The sequence below is a fragment of the Eretmochelys imbricata genome, chromosome 1, assembly GCF_965152235.1.
Source record: "Eretmochelys imbricata isolate rEreImb1 chromosome 1, rEreImb1.hap1, whole genome shotgun sequence".
NCBI classification, from domain to species: domain Eukaryota; kingdom Metazoa; phylum Chordata; order Testudines; family Cheloniidae; genus Eretmochelys; species Eretmochelys imbricata.
The window spans coordinates 354014523-354035397 of NC_135572.1; the positions used below are offsets into that span (position 1 = coordinate 354014523).

A 20875-nucleotide genomic window follows, 5' to 3' on the forward strand; every position below is an offset into this window, starting at 1 on the left:
TCCGGGTACAAAAGATGTTCCTCCCCCCCCCCCCCCCCCCGCGTGTAAACGGAGAGGCGTAGGTGTGTCATTAACGGTCAGTTCACGAATGATACACGACTCCGCGGGAGCACGCCCATGAAACATATGTTCCTGCCCCTCCCGCTGCCTTGAGGTCTGCGTGCTTTGAACTCCCAGCTCACAAGGCGGGCTGTGCTATCCCATGGAAACATGAGCGAGACCCTCCCGCAGGTTTCTGAGAGCTCCGGAGCGGAGTTTATAGTAAAGTAGCAGTGGAAACGCTGCGGACGTGGATTAAAAGTAAAGCTTCTGAAGGCAGGAGACAGCATGGTGGCTCATGATGAAGTTGGAGGTCTCCTTCCTATTAAAAGGACCATTCGAGTCCTAGATGCTCAGAATCAATCTTTCAGAGAACAAGAGGTAAGGCGACCCTTTCTGGCACTGCTGCCTGGATACTTTTAGCCTGGGGTGATTTATGGTGAACTGGTCCAAATTCTAACAGCTTTCCTTTGACTTTTTTGTCCCTTGCCAACTGTTGTGTGTTAGAAGATTAATCCTTCTTATGGCAAAACTGCTCCAGCACTTATCCTGCTTATTATGCTAACGCCGAGGGGGCAATTGGGAACAGGACTCCATTGTGCTAGGCACTGTACCAACGTAGCCTTAAAGACTTTCCAAGCTACGAAGTAGTAATGAGTACTGAATCTAGTAGTTCTGTACGTGCACTCTGGCTAGTTAGACTCTGACTTCCAAACCGAAGGCGGTTAGCACAGCAGACTTTGGAACTTGCCATATCTGATAGAGATAGAACACCTGTTTATTTTCTGCTGTATGTGGATTAATTTTTAATTTGTATTAGACTTCTGCTTTAATGACAGTTTTCACAGGACTATGTTCAGAAAAACTTCCTTAGTAGTTGAGGTAGATCGAGAAAACAGAAAAGTGCAGCGGAGAGGTCTGCCTTTTTATATTCTGCCAAGTTTGTATTTTGTACCCTTCCTCTAACAGGAAACAGTTTAAACCTGTGGCTTATCTGTCTTGGACACTGCTTAGTCTGGACTTTATTTTAATTTTGACCTCAAGGAATTATATGGTTAGAATTACTTTGTGGCAATTTAAATATCTTTTTCTTTTTTGCTGGAATAGGACTTTAAGGACACAGGATTCAGAGTTTTTATGTATTTTTATTTTTGTTAGAGATTAGAAAGGTTAAAGCATTCTTTTAAAAAATTCTAATAATTCTGTTTTAGCTAAAAGCTGGCATCTTGTGGTACTTCTTCCAGATCTTTATAGTAAGTTTAAGTATTTTTGAAGCATTGTTTAATGCTAACATGAGAGCATAAAATTAAGAATTTATGATCAGTGGTGTTTCATGTTTTTGTTTTTCTGCCGATGATTGGTTATACTGTTTCTCTTCCATACCTTGAGAATTAGTTTTATTTTGTCTTTCATTAAGTGTTTGTTTTTAGTGTAGTATGAAAATAAAAAAAACTTAAGAAAGATTTAGGACAATCTTATAGAATCCCATAAACTTAAATCTGATGGGTAAAACTTTCAAAAGCACTTAAGTGACTTATGAACTTAAGTGATTTAGAAGCACCTAAGTCACTTTTAAAAATGGGACTTAGGCATCTAAGTCACTTAGACATTTTTTGAATATTTTATCCTAAATGTGTAAAGGCCTGATCCTGCAACAATGTATGCCTCTGAGTAATGTTGCTCATGTGAGTAGTCCCCTTGGAGTCACTGGGACTACTTGTATGAGTAAAGTTAAGGGCATGCTCGCAGGATCAGGCCCTAAACTGGGTTTGTTTCCTCCATAAGACTTTTTCTAAAACCCTGATATTTAATGACTCACGCATTATTTCTTACTGGCTGCTTTGCAGATGTTTTTTCTATTAAGGTGTTTACTATGTGTGTAAACAAGTAAGGTTATTTAAAAAAAAAAAAAAAAACACTTTAATGTTGTATAAGTCAGCCCTATTGCATTCCTGGAGGATTATTGCATACCTCATGTGTTGACGCAAGGCACAAGTCCAGCAATCCAGTAGAAATGTACTGCCTACGGTATCATCTTGTTAAGAGATGTACATTACAAAAATGTCAATTCTGTAATAAAAATCTATTTGACACAAGTTTAAAGTTAAACTATTAAAGTTCTTTTAGTGTCAGTTTCTAAAACATTTATAATCCTGCTTTAAGTAGAGAAACTTAAATGCAACCTCAGCTAAGGAGTCACTACTGTCATAGAATCATAGAATATCAGAGTTGGAAGGGACCTCAGGAGATCATCTTGTCCAACCCCCTGCTCAAAGCAGGACCAATCCTCAATTTTTCCCCAGATCCCTAAATGGCCCCCTCAAGGATTGAACTCACAACCCTGGGTTAAGCAGGCCAATGCTCAAACCACTGACCTATCCCTCCCCCCTGTCATTTCATAATATATAAGAAAAACTAGATGCTGAGAGAGTTGTGAAATAAACAAGGTTAAAATAGGTTTAAGGAATAAATCTGTATCCTTGTATGTATTTATATGTTAGGCTGCATATTGGACATGTAATTATTATTTTTGGTTTGGGTTGTCAGTAATTACTTTAAGTGAATTTTAGTGTTTGGGCCAGGTACTCAGTTGTTGTCGCCAGCCAGGGAAGTCCTTCATCCACCAAAGAGGTACAGCACAATGCTTCCCCCTCCCACTGTGATCACCTTTTTCACTACAAGGAAGTGAGAAGGTGGTTTAATTTATTCAATACTTGGCCTCTGCTGAAACTCAGTTTGAGATGTGGACACCTATCTGCTAAGAACTGGACTGAGCTCAAGCAGACTCGTTGCACATAAATCTTTAAATAATTCTCAGACAGCAGTTACATCTCTACACTTCTGACAGAGACCATATTTGAACTAGTGAGTTCAGTCCCTTTTGAATCTCGCTGGTAACATTTGGCAGTAATTTGGGCTGTGAATATTTTTTCAGTTTCTCACCAGCTTTTCCCATGTTTGTATGCCCTTGTATGTGGAATGTATAACTACACCTGATGATGTAGTACATGATCCTTGTAAAAATAGTAATAATTACTGTGGAGGAAATATTGTACACAGTGCAGGCTCTTAACATTTTAATTCCTTTTGCACTTAAAGAAAACAGAAACCACTTTGGACCGAATCAGCTACAAAATGTGGCTTTTTAAAATGTGACACATTTGTACCTGTGAAGGAAAAGGTCTTGGAAACTCCTAATTGTTCTCTGCTTCTTCTACCTTCTGAATGGAAAGTGGAAGCATTGCTTTCAACCTGAAATCTTTGCCTGCAATGTCTAGCCCAGATACTTTGTTTAAAACAAACAAACAAAAAGGCCTTGAAAAACTGGTTTTTCAAATGGAAAGAGACATGCTGTTAACTATTGCAGCACTGACGCCGAACTAAAACCCAAGAAAGTTTAATAAATGTTAGTTTTTTCTTGAAACTGTAGATTTCCGTAAGTAGAGCTACCCAACAATGAACTATACTGTTTCCAAATGCAGTACTTTTAAATACTGAGCTAATATCATCCCTAATATAAACTAAATTGAAACTAATGGAGTTTACCCCAGGTATGAACTTGGCCCAATGTGGAGTTAAACCCAAAGCTGACATACAGAGAGCATGGCAAAATGCAGTATTTATCCTTTGAAGAAGGAAAACAGGTTTTTGCTAAACTAAGTTTGTGGTGTTATGGTGGTTTCTGTTTTGGGCGATCTTTCCCTCTTCATGTAGCCAAGGCTCTCTGGCTTTGAATTCCTTGGTGGAGGGCAAGTTTATCTAGAAAGCTTTCTGATTGTGCTAATTTGTTACTGGTGATGGTTTGTGCAAAATTCATTCTTCCTTAATGCACAGGAGTACTTTGGGGTGTATGGCTTTATTCTTTGTTTCAGAAAGAGAAGTACTTTTGCTGTTTTCACTTCACACTAGTGTTGGCATGTCTCAGTTTGTATCAATTTATCTGCTCTAAAGAGTGGTAATTTATAAATCCATTCAAACAGGGAGCTCCTTTGTACCGTCTTAGCAAATGGAAAGGAATGCCTTCTGCCAGGCCTTGTGCATATGCATGTGTCACTTCAGTCTTGCACAGATGTGCTGCAAAGGCATTCACATGTGTGCATTAGTGCATATACTGTGTCATTGTATCTCAGATCTAGAAAGGCTGCTCCTTTGACCCTTTATCAGAGTGAGTTAAGAAATATTATACAAACATCTCATCTGAAACACTGAGATTTCTTACACTGTTCATTTTCACTGCCATATTCTTCCTTCTCATCTCATTTGTATTTCTGTTCTTGGTCGATCTGCATATTTGGTTAATGTCTATAAATTCTGCTTATGTTCCTCACTAACTCTCAAGCCTTTCTTAGCTTCATTCTGGTACTTTGATATAAAGTTAAATAGAACTGTAGAATCCATCCCAATGATCCCTTCAGAAACTTTTATAATTCATTAAGGTGCCCTCTCTTCCAAAGAATATGAGCCAGAGCTTTCTAAACATTTGAATAATCTCTTTGCTGATGGACTCTGTGTATTTAGTACTGTTAAATGGGTCTTCCGTCGCAAATAATGGTCACTGGGACATAACCAGTATGTTCAGCATAAATGAAATGGATAACCAACTTCCTAGTCTTAATGTCATTTTGTTTGCAGCTCTTTTCTGATACCTGTAATATCTTAAGATTGTTAGAATGTGGCACGTGTGAATGTGGCCTTAGCTATCTTACACTGTGCTGAAATTATTTTCATGCTATAGTTGATGCCCCTGTTCCTACTGAAATTAAGTGCTGCTTTCTTTCCCTACAGCTCTAAAGACTTCATTTATATCTTCCCCTCAGTCATCTCTTGCTTAATATTGTATATGGGAAGATCTGATTGCTATTCATAGTGTGGCCTCAGTCTGATCTCCTTTACACAGGTTTTACCCCAGTGTAACTCCTCTGCCTTGAGTGTCACTCTTCCTGATTCCCACCATGGCAAATGTGATCCAAATCCAGTGCCATATGTCCCTTTTCTCCTTCTTTGGTTTTTGTCCCTACCCTTACTACACAGAAGCAAAGAATGTCTACGGCTTTAGGTACTTTCTTCGCAATCTGAGACAGGAAATGGAGACCGTAGGGGCCCCTATCTCAATCACTTATGTAATCTTTTCATTCTCTACCTTATTCTCTTTCTGCTTACTAGGGATGAGTCCACCATAATTAACCAAAAGTGGCTGATAAGACCTTGATAAAATAGCTAATTAGGTTAACTCATTACGTTGGTTGTCTAAACCTTCTTTTAAAGTAAACATAACAATAGTAAACCTTAACTGAAGTATCACTGTGATCCGGCAGTCAATTTCAGAGTGTCATTCACTATAGATATGTAACTTGCAATTATTTTTATGTATAACAGAATACTTTGCCTGTCTTGCAGTTTTTCTTCTAGCATCAAACTTTCATTCCATCCTTGCCTTACCTCCCATTGTGCATATCTTTCCTTTCGGACAGTTACTCTGTATCAGGAACCGTATGTTGTAATTACCCTAGCTTGATTATTTTATTAAAATCATATCTGATGTTAAGAGCCTACAGGCTGCAATGAGATGATGACTTTCCATCTATGGAGGTGCTTCCACTGGAACAGGATTTTTTAATATTTATTGATGAGACTCGTTGCACAAATCAGTGTTCTGCAAAATCAACAACTTTGTTTTTCGGAGTTAAATGATACGAAAGAGAATCTGTTCTCATTTTAGAAAAATAGATCCTAGGCTGAGGGCTTTAAATTTAATCAGCTGACTTCTCCCTCCATATTTACCTGTGCTTCACTGGGATGTCCAGCATGTAATACATCTGCCATTTGTTATATTTGCTACATAAAACTGTCTTGCGCTCTGGTTGTTCTTTTTGCTTCCTGCCTCCAAAACAAAATAAAACAATGGAATCCATGTTCTCCTTGGGAGAAAACACTCAGTTCTAACACTAAAAGGGCAGATCCTCATCTGGCGTAAATTTGCCATAGCTCAATCAATGGGGTGGTGACAAGTTACATTTGGGCTGCGACTCAGCTAGTGTATCTCCAACTGTTCACAAGAAAAGTGAAGCCATTCTGAGTCTTGCCTATTTACTGTTCAAAACTAATTTTGAACATCCTGATTATAATGGATTCCATTACCCTTGTCTCTTGCAACACTGAAGAACTTGTTTGCAACTTGAGTGTGACCTTCATGTTTAAATATTGACAGTGTCAGGTTTGACTTTAAGGGGGATGACTGCTTCAAAGCATTGTGCTTTTCTCTATTTTGAAACTATAAATCTGCTTATGCCTTAAACAAGCCTGGGCAGCATTGATACATCAAGGCTAAGTAAACCACAGTCAGTACAATGTGTTCTTTTTTTGTTTATAACTTACAGGAGCCAAGTAATAAGCGGATTCGACCTCTAGCTCGGGTCACATCCTTGGCAAACTTGATCTCCCCTGTAAGAAATGGTGCAGTCCGGCGTTTTGGTCAGACAATACAGGTAAAGAATATGTGAATATGGAAGCAATATGCCCTGTGGAATTGATGCCATAATTTCAAGGCATCTCTTGGGAAACTGACCCATACCAAATCAGTGCACAGAAAGGAGCTGCTGGTTCCTAAACCACCCCTTGCTCATGGTGAAAAAAGCTCCCTTGAATGCACACCTGATAAGTAACTCTTAAGTGCTACGAGGTCCCTAAATGCAGATCAAATCTGATGTGCTCCAGGAATGACCTCTTCTATGCTCCTGAGCCATGCAAGCACATTGAGAGGGGTGAAGAGTTTGCTGCTTCTGTTGGTTTTATTTAAGTAGTATAAAATATCCATGTTGCTTGCAGTTTAGGAAGGGGGAAGGAATAAACCAGCTTAAAATGAGGGAGTCAACTGATACACAAATCAGTGTATATTCTAGTAATGTACATGGTATGTATTATAGTGTGTGCTTAAACACAGAGTTACACTAGACCTAGATCTATAACCCAGATGTAGAGACATTGCAAAACACTAGAGATTGTTAGCGTCACCAGAACCCAGAGGTGGAATTAGTCTTAATTTATGCGCTTCATTGTGCCTTGTAACTAGATTTCAGTCTCCATTTTTTTCCTCCTCCAGAAGCAATTCTGGTTCACAGTGTGATGAGAGGGATGTGAGGAAAGAGTCTGGCAGTTGCAGATCATAGGGGCTTTATCACCAGTTATGAAATACTCCTTTTACTTGAGGAAAAGCGTCTTCTGAGTGTGTCTTCCTGTTCTGGGCGGTAGAGGAAGGGCAAAGGGGGGTTGGGAGTGGTGAATGGATGACACTTACGTACATCTGCAAGAAATAAACTTTTCATATATTTTTTTCCCCCCTCCAATAGTCATTTTCCCTCCGTGGTGACAGCAAATCCCCCGGCTGTTCCCAGAAGTCATGTAGCAGATCTGCCGCCCCAACACCTCCTAAAAGAAGAAACAGTGTCCTTTGGTCAGAGATGTTAGATGTCAACATGAAAGAGACTCTGAGCACCAAAGAAATTAAACGCCAGGAGGTAGGCTGTCAATCAACCATTAGGCATTTGGTGCCTTTAGTTATCCTGTTCGGAGGAAGAGGAAGCAGATGAAGGGGGAGGGAGAAATTGTTATTTATTAAAGTGATTGTATTCTGTGGTATGCCCTGACTTAGAGGAAATGATCCACTTGTATTAACTTTCTGAAAATTAAGGACTCTATTGCTAAATTGATTAGTTATGTTGAGTGCCCAACTTCAGATGCCTCAAGGGAGCCTCGTTTTTCAAAGATGGTGCTCAGCACATCCAAAGTCATTAGTCATTTTTGAAATTTTAGACTAGAGAGTTCTTTTTTTAAGGCCAGATCATTTCCTCTAAAAGCTCTTGACAGTGGGTTAAGGGCCAAATGGTGAGGCCTTTGTATATTTAGTTTTTAGGCAGCACTTCTATTGACTAAGTAGAAACTGAGTAATGAATTCTGGGATTTTGACCTTCGTGTTCTTTTCAGGTAAATCTCTGCACTTCATATGCAAAAGTCGTGAGTAGGCAGGTGCTAGTATTTAGTTTGGCCGTTTAGTTTCAAAGCTTTCACACAGTTAAAAGTAGTGTACCTTTCTCAGCACAAAGGAAGAGGGAGGAATTACTTTGGATTGTAACACCGAGGTGGCACACTGGAGTTCAGCCAGCAGAACCTTGCTTGTTTCAGACTATGCAGAGACTTTGATTTGTTACTCACACTTAGGGTTTTTATCAAAAACTGAACAGAAATGGGGTACAAAGTATATAACATAGCAGTGTGTTCACGTTCAAAGAGCAGCTAGACTTAATTGTCCGCTTTGCTCTCTCAAATGAGGCAATAACTCAATGTCTTGCCCTCTCTCTCTCTCAGGCAATATATGAACTGTCCAGAGGAGAACAGGATTTAATTGAGGATCTGAAACTTGCCAGAAAGGCTAGTATTTTTCTTCTTTCCTTATGGTCTGATCACATATAAAAACTTAATGAGGTCATCTTCATGTGTGCAAACAGAGTGTGGATTAGCACTATGCTTTGAACCCACTGTGTATTGCATTAAAAATGGTGAAGTGAACAGTCCTACAGTCATTGTACTGGATTGTTTCATAATAAATTGGGTGAAAAAGTATACTCTGCAATAATCTAGTTCCACAGCAAATATTTGTGGGTACTCTTTCCCCATATAAAAGTTATCTTGGGAGCAGTTTCGGTACTAGAATCTTTTCTTCACTTTTGTGGTCCTAGTACCTGTATATAAGGCTCAATTCTGCACTCAAAGTCAATGGGACTGTTGCTGTTAACGTCCATGAGTGCGGGGTCAGACCTAGGCTGCACATGAGACCTTCCCGCTCTTAATAACTGTAGATCCACAAATATTTTCCCAAATGTACACTGCATTTAATACCTTTTTGGGGGGGATCTTGATGTAATTTTGCACTATTCCTTGACAGGCTTATCATGACCCCATGTTGAAACTGTCTATCATGGCAGAGGAGGAACTCACACACATATTTGGGGACTTGGATTCTTATATCCCTCTGCATGAAGGTAAGAGCAGCTACCTAATTTTCAGTCTTGGACAATAGTTAAAAATCTGCATTTTCTAATTCAAATCCTAAAGACTTCCTGACCCATACCTGAGATGCTTGTGGCATTTCCCATTTTTGCTTGTAAATTTCAGACTTCTTGGCAAGGCTCAGAGAAGCAACAAGACCTGATGGAACAGTGGAGCAGATTGGGCCCATACTTGTGAAATGGGTGAGTATCACTTTGGTCATTTACTCTAACTAGCTGACAGAGAAACAAGACCTAGAACTGTGATGAGTTTAAATGAGGTTTGAAGTTAGTAGCTACAAAGCAACAAGCTCTTGTTGCCTTATGTTAAAGATCTCGAGTGAAATCCCTGGCTGCACTGAAATCAATGGGAGTCCTTTGACACCAGTGGGGCCAGAATTTCACCCCTGCGATGACTTAAATTTGCAATGTCTTTTTTTTTCTGGCCCCTTTATAAGTGAGGTGATCGCAGGACTCTTATCACCGTTTAACCTTAAACGTCAAAGGACTAGATGCAGAGCCATTCCCCCCACAAATTAACTGCACATATGCAATTTTAAATCTTCAATTCGTTTTAAGGTCAAACCAAATAGTCTGTTAAGAGATAATCCAACTGCATAAGTATGACATGTTCCTATGGGTCAATACTTCCCTCAAGAGAATCTAACTAATAAATGGTTTCAGAGTAGCAGCCGTGTTAGTCCGTATCCACGAAAAGAAAAGGAGGACTTGTGGCACCTTAGAGACTAACAAATTTATTTGAGCATGAGCTTTCGTGAGCTAATAAATGTTGCTCTGTTGTCCTTTTAGTTACCAGGACTCAATGCCTACAAAGGTTACTGCAGTAACCAGTTGGCAGCCAAAGCTCTTCTGGATCAGAAGAAGCAAGACCGTAGAGTCCAGGACTTCCTTCAGCGCTGTCTTGAATCCCCTTTCAGTCGCAAGCTAGACCTCTGGAGCTTCCTAGATATTCCTCGAAGTCGGCTGGTGAAATATCCACTGCTCTTAAAAGAAATTCTTAAACATACTCCTAAAGATCATGCTGATGTCCAGATTTTGGAAGAAGCAGTAAGTAATAATGAAGATATTACGTAACCATATAACTCTGGGGTTATAAGAAAGCTCTTAAATCCTCAATCATGGAGGGGTATGTTTTTCAAAACAGGCCCAATCCTGCAAATGGAACTTCAGTGAAATTCAGTGGGTGATTTGTCCTGAGCTCTTACAGGATCAAAGCTAATTATTATAGCAGAGCTTAAAGAATGTAAACTAAAGCATAAATCCCCATGCAATCAAACTTTTAAAACATTTTGTTTTATAGATCTCTATAATCCAAGGAGTCCTCTCTGACATCAACTTGAAGAAGGGAGAATCAGAATGTCAGTATTACATTGACAAGCTGGAATATCTGGATGAGAAGCAGAAGGACCCTAGAATCGAAGCCAGCAAAGTGTTACTGTGCCATGGGGAGCTGAAGAATAAGAATGGGCATGTAAGTTTTGTCTGATGATTGGTATCTTATGTTAATTTGAAAGCTTGAAATTGGGAGCTTTCCTCCTGCTCCATCCCCACCTCTGGAGAAGGATAGACTGAAGCTGTTTGTTAGCCAGAGCAGAGCAGGGATCCTTTAAGCCCTCAGCCCTAATTTTAGAGGATGCTAACGAATCCAAAAATACCTAAAAAGAGAATTCATGTGATGTCTTGCTTTATTTTAATTTTACAGGAAAGCTGACTGCTGCCAGTGTTTTTAAAGGCCTTCAGATATTGCAAAATCATTCGCATAAAACTACCAAAGGAAGCATGCTATGCATTTAGCACTCAATCAAAAAGTTTTCCCTGTCTTAACATTTACTGTGAAGGTGTCATAACATTCCCAATAATGTAATCTGGCCTTTAGCTCTTCCAAACAAATGCTGTCTGCACAGAGCTACTTGAGTGGAAATGAAGTGACAACAGTTTATCTTCTCTCCAAGTCATCTTAATTACAGCAGCATCTGATAGCACCGCACTAGCTTTACAACAACACCCTATAGAGCTTTACAAAGAACAGTGGACATACGCAGAGAGCAGATTCAGACCCACAGTCTTATGAAAACATCATCATTGTCAGGGGTCATATATTACTACAGAGGTACTATAACAGGACATTTAACGAGGTTCATGTAGGTAGGATTGATGATAGTGTAGCATCAACCTAGAGTGATGTGACTATTTTGAGAACAGTATGTTTTAATCTGACTATAAACGCAAACATTTCCACAAGGCTACTCTGGGTTTTTTTCCTTTTTTAGAAGCTGTATGTTTTCCTCTTCCAAGACATCCTGGTTTTAACTCGGCCAGTCACTCGTAATGAGCGTCACTCTTACCAGGTGTACAGACAACCGATCCCAGTTCAGGAGCTGGTGCTGGAGGACCTGCAGGATGGCGATGTGAAAATGGGAGGGTCCTTCAGAGGGGCTTTTAGCAATTCAGATAAAGGTACAAAACAAGCCAATTAGTCCTCATTAGTAATGCACACTTGTCAAGCCACTCGGTGTAAAGGAATTAGTTAACATGTGGGGAGGTCTAGGAATTGTTGCGTGCACTTTAAGTCCTGCTCAGAGCGCGGGCAGGAAATGTGTGTGACCTGCCTTTGCACCGTCATAAGTGAATTGTGTCTGAAATGGTGGAAATCAAATGTGCAGACTAGATGCTTTGCATTCTCTGTTCAATGCACATGTTTTGAGAAATTCCTCCATAATCACAGCTGTACAGATGTTTAGGACAGTAGTCTCAATAGAATCCTTAAGTACTAATTTGCAGAACTGATTTTCCTTTTCTGGTGATTATCTTCAGCTAAAAATATCTTCAGAGTTCGGTTCCAAGACCCCTCCTCCGGTCAATCCCACACACTGCAGGCCAATGATATCTTCCACAAGCAGCAATGGTTTAATTGTATTAGAACGGCCATCGCACCTTTCCAGCGGGCTGCTGCTCCAACAGACCTGAAAGAATTGCCCGAGCTCAGTGAAGAGTCTGAAGAGAACAACCCATCTGCCTCCAACGTCAAAGTCCAGAGGAGGCAGTCCACTATGTCTGGTATAGTTCAGATGGAGCTAGACGAAAACACATCCGAGTGTGGATCCATTATGGACACGGAGGAAGCCAAGAGCGTGAAAACACACAGAACACAATCTGGGCACAAAAGAACAAGAGAAAAGCCATTAAGCAGCAAACGGAAAGAAACATTAGTGTAAAAGGAGCCCAGGGAATTCCTAGTGGAAGGACTGTTTATTTATAAATAATGTGTACATTTTTCTTCTTGTAACGTGAGCATGATGGGATTACTCTGCTGAACATAAATGTATTTTGTTTAATGGCAGCTACTGGTATGCAGTTAACACTGTTGAGCTGGAGTCTGTTTTTTGAAGAAGATATGGCAACCTTGAATCAGATTTTTAGTGTGAAATAAACAATGATTCAAAAGTTCTCGTGCTTTTGACTGTTATTTAATGGCAGACTTGAAGAGTAGACTTCAGTTTTCCAAAGCAGTGTTATGGTACCGTATTTGAAACGGGAAAACATCAAGTAATCTGTATTGGCGATAATGTCAATGTGCTCCCTTGAGGGAAATCCAGCAAGTTTCAGGCTATGCACCATTCACAACTTTTGGATCAATGTTGCAAAAGAACTTTAAAATTAGAACTAAAGCTGAGCAATTTTGTATTCTTGCCCTTATGAGATGCATGTTTTGCAGTGTTGGATTATTTTATTTCATGCAATACAGTGTTTTAAAAAACAGACCCCAGGTTCAATGAGTTTTCCATTTTACCTACTGGAACTCTTCATCTTTGTTTGCTCACTGTACATTCCTCATTTTCATTTACATAACCTGCCGGGTATTTAATTTTTTATATTTTAAAATAGGTTTTTTTAGAACTTTTTGTTTTGTATTTTTAATTATTTCAATGTATTGTATTTTGAGACTTTGAACTTGGCATTTTCTTTAAGTACTTGATCTTTCTTGTTCAAAAATGTCTCTGTGTGTGTGTGTGTATATATATATATATATATATATTTTTTTTTTTTCTTTCTGTTTTTTAAAGTCAATTCAAAACTTTGCAAAATGAAACCAAGCCATACTGTTTTGAGCGGCTAGGAATAAGAGAAAACAACTCACTCAGTGTAGCATTTTGAGTTGGTTATGATAAGCAAGTTAAATGGCTTGTGTGTGCTCTAGACTACTGAAAGACAACTGTGTTAATAAGAGCTGAAGGCTTTAAGAGTGTCGCAGAAGGTTTGTGTGGAGAGAAGCATTGACAGTGGCAAATTGCGCAGAGGAGAAAGTTGTTTGCTTTATGTGGCAAAATGAAACATCTGAAGTTCATCGGAATATGAAAGACAGTTCTGGAGGCAAACATGAGGGTATATTGTATGTCATAGAAGAATGGAGAAGAGAAAGGATGTGATGTTATGAAGAGAAGAAATGGAAAGTGATCAAGTATTTATACTTGTAATGATAACAAAGTTGACACATTTTTGGTGGCCTTAATAATCATAGGGATGAATGAAAGTAATTCAGTAAGCCTTATGCTGCAAAATGGCATAGGAACAATTATACGAAGTGGTAACTGCTGCAATTCAAACGATAAGGTTTTTTCCTTTCATTGAGACAGTAATGAAAGCCGATAATAAGGCTCCTAAAGCATTACATAAATCAGCCTTCAAGAGTCTGTAACTCGGATGTAAAGAGTTATTATGTGCAAGCTGTTGGGCTGGCAGTGATAAAAATTGGAAAAGAATGTAAATAGACACAACAAAATGAGTGGTTCTCTGTAAATGTACTGTACAGTTTAAAGTGCCAAGTACAATTAAATTCCTGACAGCATCTCACTTGTATTGTGTATGTTGATGCAAGGGGGGAAGTGGAAATATCCCTGAGTAAATCCGCCTCATCACAAATATCATGCCTCTCAGGAAGCAGTATTCTTTGTTTCAGGGTATGTTACTGATTCAACAAACCCTCTCTCAAAGTGGACCCACCCAAAGCAATGGGACTACTTGTGTACTGAAGAGCTAGTCACATGACAAGGGGTTTTACAGAATGAGGAGCCAGAAGAAGGGACAGGGCACATTGCTGTAAATCGGCAAACACCAATGTCATTGTCAAATACACCTCACCTGAGAAGTGGGCTCTGCAGTTCCTGGGAGCCATTGCTGGTTGTGATAGAAGTCCTCTCTCCAGCTTGCGAAGGACTTCATGAAGTCTAATGCTGGGAAGGCTACGAATTGCCCAGTAGCTTTGCACCAATAACCCTAACACTTGGCTAGACACGAGCCTAGTTTTTACTGCTTTACGTTTGAGGTTCCAAAATGGAACTCTGACAGCAGCAAGCTTCCATGCATGACTCTTGCGGAACGCATTCTATAAAGGGGTATACAACCCAAATTGCTCCCGTTCAAGCAGTGTGTTTTAATTTTCTCAACTCCTGGAAGTACAGATGCAAAAGTATCTATTTAAACCAGTGATGATGATGGTGTCAGTGCCCCCCAATAGACCCTCTATTCTCTTTTCACCCTGGCTTTTCCCTGAGATCGAAAGGCTCTGTGCATTCTGGGGTTGAACGGATAGCCTAGACGGTTACAAAATATTTTAATCTAACGGATATAATTATGTTTTGCCTGGATGGGGTGGACCCGGCATAGTCATTTTTAAACTTGGCTCTGTTTAGACCAGGTGAATGCCTTGTTTAGAACAGTCTGTAAAGATATACTGTACTTGCTTTGCCAATCAGACATGGGAGCATTTGCAAACCATCTCTACTGACATACTTTTTGTTAATGGGAGCAACAAAGAGAACAAACAATACTGTGTGACCATGGACCAAGTTCACTTAAGTTCCCTTCTCTGCATTCTCCAAGTATCAGAGAGAGAGGGTAGCTTCCAGTTATCCCCCAGAAATCAGAGAGAGGAGGTAGCTTCCAGTTATCCCCCTGAAACCAGATTGGACCCAGACATATCAGAGAGAACTCTACAGACATTCCACTGAGGTGTAAAAATGATCCTGATACTGCTTTCAAACTCACTCAGTAAAAATTCGGAGGGGCCGGGGGGGAGAATCCTTCCTTGGTAAAGATTTATAAATAACTCATTGAAACAACCAACCAAGAAATAGACACAATCTTCTAATGAAAGCCAAAGGGAGAGGTGGTGAGGCATTCCTGAATCTCTCAGAGCTTTGGGACTGATCATCTAAAAGCATCTATTGAGTTGCTCTATCGATGTGGTCTCTGGAAAATGAAATTCAGACGGAGCAGGGCATAGTCAATCCATTCAGAAAAGTCAGTGACCATCCAATGAATAAGACAACTGGCTCTATATAACCCGTTCAACAGATATTGCATTGGGTAGTTAGGATTGGGTTAATATTTGAGTACTGACATTGTCCTGGACCCTGTAGCGAACACAAACATAGTCCCTGCCTTTACCTGGTTACAGAATTACCTTCACTTCCTATAAAGTTCACTCCAGGCTTTTAAACACGGAGGCCTAGCCACATTCGATTTTTTTTTTTTTTCTTAAAATTTCCCATCGTTGCGATCACTGCTGCAGACCTACTGGTGCTATCAACAGGGGAAGTTCTACTCCAGCTCGGCCGTTTGTATTTCAGCTCTTGTGTTACCTAGATCTGCTCTGAGCAGCGTTGGAGTAGATGTTGGAGGACATGGGCAAACCATCTACTGTCCCAGGCCATGCTGCCTGGGAGGTAGCAACTGTCAGACATGTTGGGGAAAAAAGTTTAGTGTAGAGCCAGCCAGGGTGTGAGTTCTCATAAACAGGAGAGGGGTCTTATGAACCGGATGGGTCTACTCAAAAACAATGGTTTGGGTCCATAGGCACTACTACTAAGAGAGATGCTCATTTTGCTCTCTTACAGTCTGAAGAACTCACTGTCCCATTTTGAAAAGCAACCACCTCGAAAGGAATCTCTTTTATTTTTCAATGCTTTGTTAGACACAAACGATAACTATCTGCAAGTCTCTAAGGAAGGGTAAGAATGGGATACATATATGCATGGTTGGGAGAGGGACTTAGGGCCCAGTGCCTCTTTCCCCAGAACAGTGTCAGGACATGCGGCAAAGAGCTTTATCAGACAGTCCAGTAATATTTCGGCAAAGTGATGCCCTAGCAGCGACCTGACCTCTGAGCTACCCAGCTGTTAGAGGAGATGTGAGGAGTGAGACACTTTACTTGGTGTAGGGGTGCAAAATGCAAACTCCTGGAAACAAGTGTAAGTAACAACTGGTGGTGACTAATGTGGGAGTCTTTCCCAGTGGGGTTTTGAATGGATGATCTTGTTCTTCAGGCAGTTCATGTCCTGGAAGAAAGATCAACTTGTTAGCAAACCAAAAAAACCCACACTGTGGAAAAGTGAACATTTTAAATCGCTGAGCATAAAGAGCTCAGCTGGCATGGCATGCAGCTACTCTCCGAAGAGCAGGAAAATCCTGGATAGTGACTGTCAGAACAAGTAAGAGATGTCTGCTGTCTTGAGTTAGTCACACACAGCAAATTAGTTGGGAAGAGCGAATATAATTTGCCTTTAAAGTGAATTTACCAATAATACTCAGAGACTTGGGGGGTGAAGAAGCTAGAGAAGCACCGAGCACCATCACTGTGTGTATAGCTCGAAATTACAATGTGTGTCTCCTCTTTACAAGATTTTAAAAACTCGGCCGCTCTTGCAGGTGTGACAGCCCTTTTCTTCTTGGGGCTGCTCTGACATGTTAAAGGAGAGAGACGTACACACACATTGTGCTCCCAGGGTGGGAACTTTACTTTCGTTCTTAGTTGTTGCTTCTCAGTCAGTAATTAAGGCTGGAAGTTTCTGGCCATGCATGAGGAAGATGAACTAGCCACACAGCTGGTGACTAGATGAGCTGCCCCAGCTCCTTGTCCAGGAGACCAGAAAGGACTTAGCAGCGTCGTGGGGCATCATCCAACCGGGTCTGCTGGAGCTACTCTCGCTGTCCTGTCTACATCAGTGAAATGGGATTGCTCTGGCCTAGCTGGAGTTAGGCCTCCTCCTTACCCTGAGGTGAGACTGGTGCTGGCAGGTGTTTCCCTGGGCAAGCACTAACCTTGCTTTCTACTGACCCTGCTGCTGCAAGTTCGTGATCTCGTCTCCCATGACCTCTCCCGCCCCGCAGCTGCTGTTGACTTCATTTGGGGTTCCGAACGCTCCGTGCGTCTGAAAACCAGGCCCTGTGTGATTTGGGTCACACGGGACATCTGTGGTAGAGGTGGGAATGAAGTGCTGGGCTCCTGACTTCCATTCATGTGCTTTAACCACAGAGCCACCCTTCCTCTCTGCTGGTGGGAATAAAGGATATAGGATCACGTGTAGCTGCAGCCACCACCATAACCTGGGGTAAGTAGGACGTGATCGGGTCAAGCCAGCTGAGCTTCTGAAAGGGAAGGTGAGTGAGGTAATAGCTTTTAGTGGACCAGAGAGACAAGCTTTCGAACTCCACACAGGTCCTGAAGAAGAGCTCTGGAATTCGCCTGTGTGTTTCTTTCCCAACAGACGCTGGTCCAATAAAAGCCATTACATCACCCACCTTGAGGCTCTAACATCCTGGGTCCGACACGGCAACACCACCACTGCAAACAACCAAGGAAAATCAATATGCCTGAGCAAGGTTCTGCCGTGGAGTAGAGTAATAATCGGGGGGCCCTCGCGCCTAGCTGCTACGCCAAGCAAAGGCAGGCTGCGAGCAGGTTGCTATTTAATAGCTGTATTAATGGATTGGATGAGGAAGTGGACGATGAGCCAGTGAAGCCGGCTGATGAGTTGTTTCTGTTGGTAAAACCCACAGAAAGTTGTGTGGGGCATTAATTAGATTCCTTGCAACAGCCGTTGCTGATGGCTGCTGCTTCCACCGGCACCGGTTCTTCAGCAAAGTAACTGATTCAGATAAGAAACCAGGCCATTGAGGGAAGAGAATGCAGTGTGCCAGAAGCTGTCTCATTTTAACCTGTGCTCTCCCTGTATTTTTAATCCCTGTAATATTCACCCCTTGATGAGAAGATTAATATTAACACTTAGAGCTTTTCATCCACGGATCTCCAAGCCCTTAGGAACCCCAGTGTCCTGGCTCCCCGTCCTGTGCTATGGGACAGAGGAAGTGAAACAGCAGAGCTTGCAGTGGGAAAGACATGAAACCAGGACACTCTCCATTCTCACTTGAAGTGCATATAAAGCCTCTACAACTGCGCAGCCAGTCTCTGCTACTACGATTATTTGTATTACAGTTGCACCACCCACCGTTAGAGCCCATCAGGCGAGGCAGGATGGGCCAGTGGGTGGGGGACTGAACTGGAAGGCCTAGGTGCTAGTCCCTTCTCTGCCACTGACTTTCAGTGTGACCTTGGGCTGGTCACTTAGTGACTCTGTGCCTCAGTTTCCCATCTGGAAACTGGGGCTAATAGCTCTGCCTCACAGGGGTATTGTGAGGATGACTCTATTAAAGACTGGGAGGTGCTTGGGTGTTATGGTGAGGAGAGCCAGAGAAGTGCCTCCAGGCACTAGGCAAACACATGACAAATTTACGGTTTATCTAGGGACACGGGGTGGGCGGAGTGAGCATTGCCGTAGGTGACACTTGAGACCGAGTGACTCTCCCAAGCTCACAGAGGAAGCCTGAGGTAGAGCAGACACTGAACCTAGTTCTGCTAAATGGCAGGCCGCTGCCTTAACCACAGGACCCGCTGCCCTTTGGCTAGCACGAAACTTGAACAGGAAGTTAATCAAAAGCCCCTGGGGCGGCTGAACCAGGTGCACATGTTCAGCTGATGATCTCTTCTGCTCAGGCTAGACACAATACAACCTGGGAGACTGGCATGAACGTTGCACTGGACGGGGTCATCCTTCAGAACCCTCTAGCAAAGAGGCTTATGCAAAAAACCCCAAACAAACTGAACGCTAATTTCTACTAGCACGGAGCAGCCTGCAGACAGTAAGAGTAGCAGACCCGGCTAGTTTTTCCTGCAATCCTTCCATCCCCAAATCTTAACTTGACCAAACTTGGCCTTGTTAAAAAACTCAGCTTGGACATTAAACTCAGATGAAGTTTGTGCCTCTATTTATTAAGCCACCAGCTTAATAAGGAAAGTGTCAAACACACGTCTGGTTGCAAGGCTCTTTGTCTCTCTCTGGTATTTGTGTACTGGGACAGATTTTGCGCTCTGAGTTTCAAAGAGGCATGTTTTTTCTAAGATAACAACAATGCTCAGCCTATGATCCTCAGCGTGAAATCCAGGACAGTCAGAGGCGGGGAGAGTTCTGAACACATGACGTGTGTAAATCCGTGCAATGATGTATCACTAATGCTCAGCTGGGACTGAATTTTTCTGTACCCTGTTACAGGACCTAGGGAATCTCAGAACACACAATGGCTACTGGGCTCAGTAGAGTTTTCACTGGCAAACGTATCTCACATCTCAGCTTCCTTACCGTTCTTATTCACAGAATCGGTCACCCCTTCTTCTTTTCCCTCCCCTGTCTGGCGCTCTTCCAACATAAGGCCAGATGTCTTCTAAACACATCTGCATTTGCTTTAATGACCTAATTCGTCACGTTGGAATATCTATCTATCTCTCATCCACGTGTGCTACCTAGATCTGATGTGGTTCTAAAGGACATGGTCTATAGTCAACCTATTGAGCTCTGTAGTCTAATGTTCACTTACTCTCCCGTTGGATGCACATGGTGGAGTTCTATGGCCTGGGTTATGCAGGAGGTCATAGAATCATAGACTATCAGGGTTGGAAGGGACCTCAGGAGGTCATCTAGTCCAACCCCCTGCTCAAAGCAGGACCAACACCAACTAAATCATAGGTCAAAGTAATCATAAATGGTTCCTTCTAGCTTTAACATCTATCAGCCAGATACTCAACTGGTGTAAACCGAGGTAGCGTCGTTATGGATTCTGAAACAATAGCAACACCTTAGAAACCCAGAGATCAGCTTCCCCAGGGCAAGAAGTTTATCAGTTTTGCAAGAAATTGTTCTGGATAAAATCCGAAGTGATTGCGCTTGGTCTGTCTGTCTGCCTGCCGCACTCCCTTAGTATGAAAGTGCCAGTCACGGTGCAATCATGTAAATAAAGAATGAAATGTTGTGCCTCTGCCCGAATTTTGGGCTGCTGCCCTGTCTGCCTTGGATCCTTCCCCAGCCTGACCTACTCTTTACTCAGTTTCCCCTTGGGCGACGCAGATTTGCTCACCCTGTGTGGAAATTCTTTGCTCTCTGATGAGAGTGAGCTCAACTCCCTGAACCATTTCCCCATCAAAGCTGCCCTTAAGATCCCAAATTATCCCCATTATGTTTCCCTGTATCACGCTCTCTGCTCCAGCAGAAAAACATCCTCTAATAAACGGGCAGAGACGTGTATGTGATGTTTTAAATGGAGTCCAACCAACTCTTTGTGGAGTGGCTAACATCTTTTTGTCCTTCTATAGCCCTCTGCTGAGAGAGCTCAGGAGCTTGTTAGCCCGATTTTACTGCAGCTGCTCACTTGACTGAGAGCTGCAGGAAGTTTCCATCTATTAACGACTTGGGTTTTTTTTTCCCCTTTGCTGTCCCGCACCTCCCCCAGATCCTCACATTTTTACATTTTTCTATGGGCTCTAAACTGTACGTTCCATTTCCTAACCTAGTTCCTAAGTCGGGCTCTGCTCTCTTTGCATATAATTGTGCAACATCATTCATTATCTTTATTGACACCACCTTCTTCACTGGGCCTCATGTGAA

At 41.7% G+C, this 20875-nt stretch overlaps 1 protein-coding gene across 2 annotated transcripts in view; it reads left to right on the forward strand.

Annotated features, from left to right (window-relative positions):
- Window positions 1-13935, forward strand: part of NET1 (neuroepithelial cell transforming 1) — a 69426-nt gene extending 55491 nt beyond the window's left edge. The window contains exons 1-10 of one of the 2 annotated variants that reach the window (XM_077837225.1): window positions 197-420; window positions 6417-6524; window positions 7386-7553; window positions 8401-8463; window positions 8978-9074; window positions 9208-9284; window positions 9891-10148; window positions 10402-10572; window positions 11372-11558; window positions 11916-13935. In XM_077837225.1, the coding sequence (XP_077693351.1) occupies window positions 328-420; window positions 6417-6524; window positions 7386-7553; window positions 8401-8463; window positions 8978-9074; window positions 9208-9284; window positions 9891-10148; window positions 10402-10572; window positions 11372-11558; window positions 11916-12316 (1623 nt within the window). In that variant the 5' untranslated portion in view covers window positions 197-327 and the 3' untranslated portion in view covers window positions 12317-13935. Of the gene's footprint in view, window positions 1-196; window positions 421-6416; window positions 6525-7385; window positions 7554-8400; window positions 8464-8977; window positions 9075-9207; window positions 9285-9890; window positions 10149-10401; window positions 10573-11371; window positions 11559-11915 lie in introns of those variants that run through there. The other variant, XM_077837217.1, reaches the window with a different exon arrangement.
- Window positions 13936-20875: the final 6940 nt, after the last annotated feature.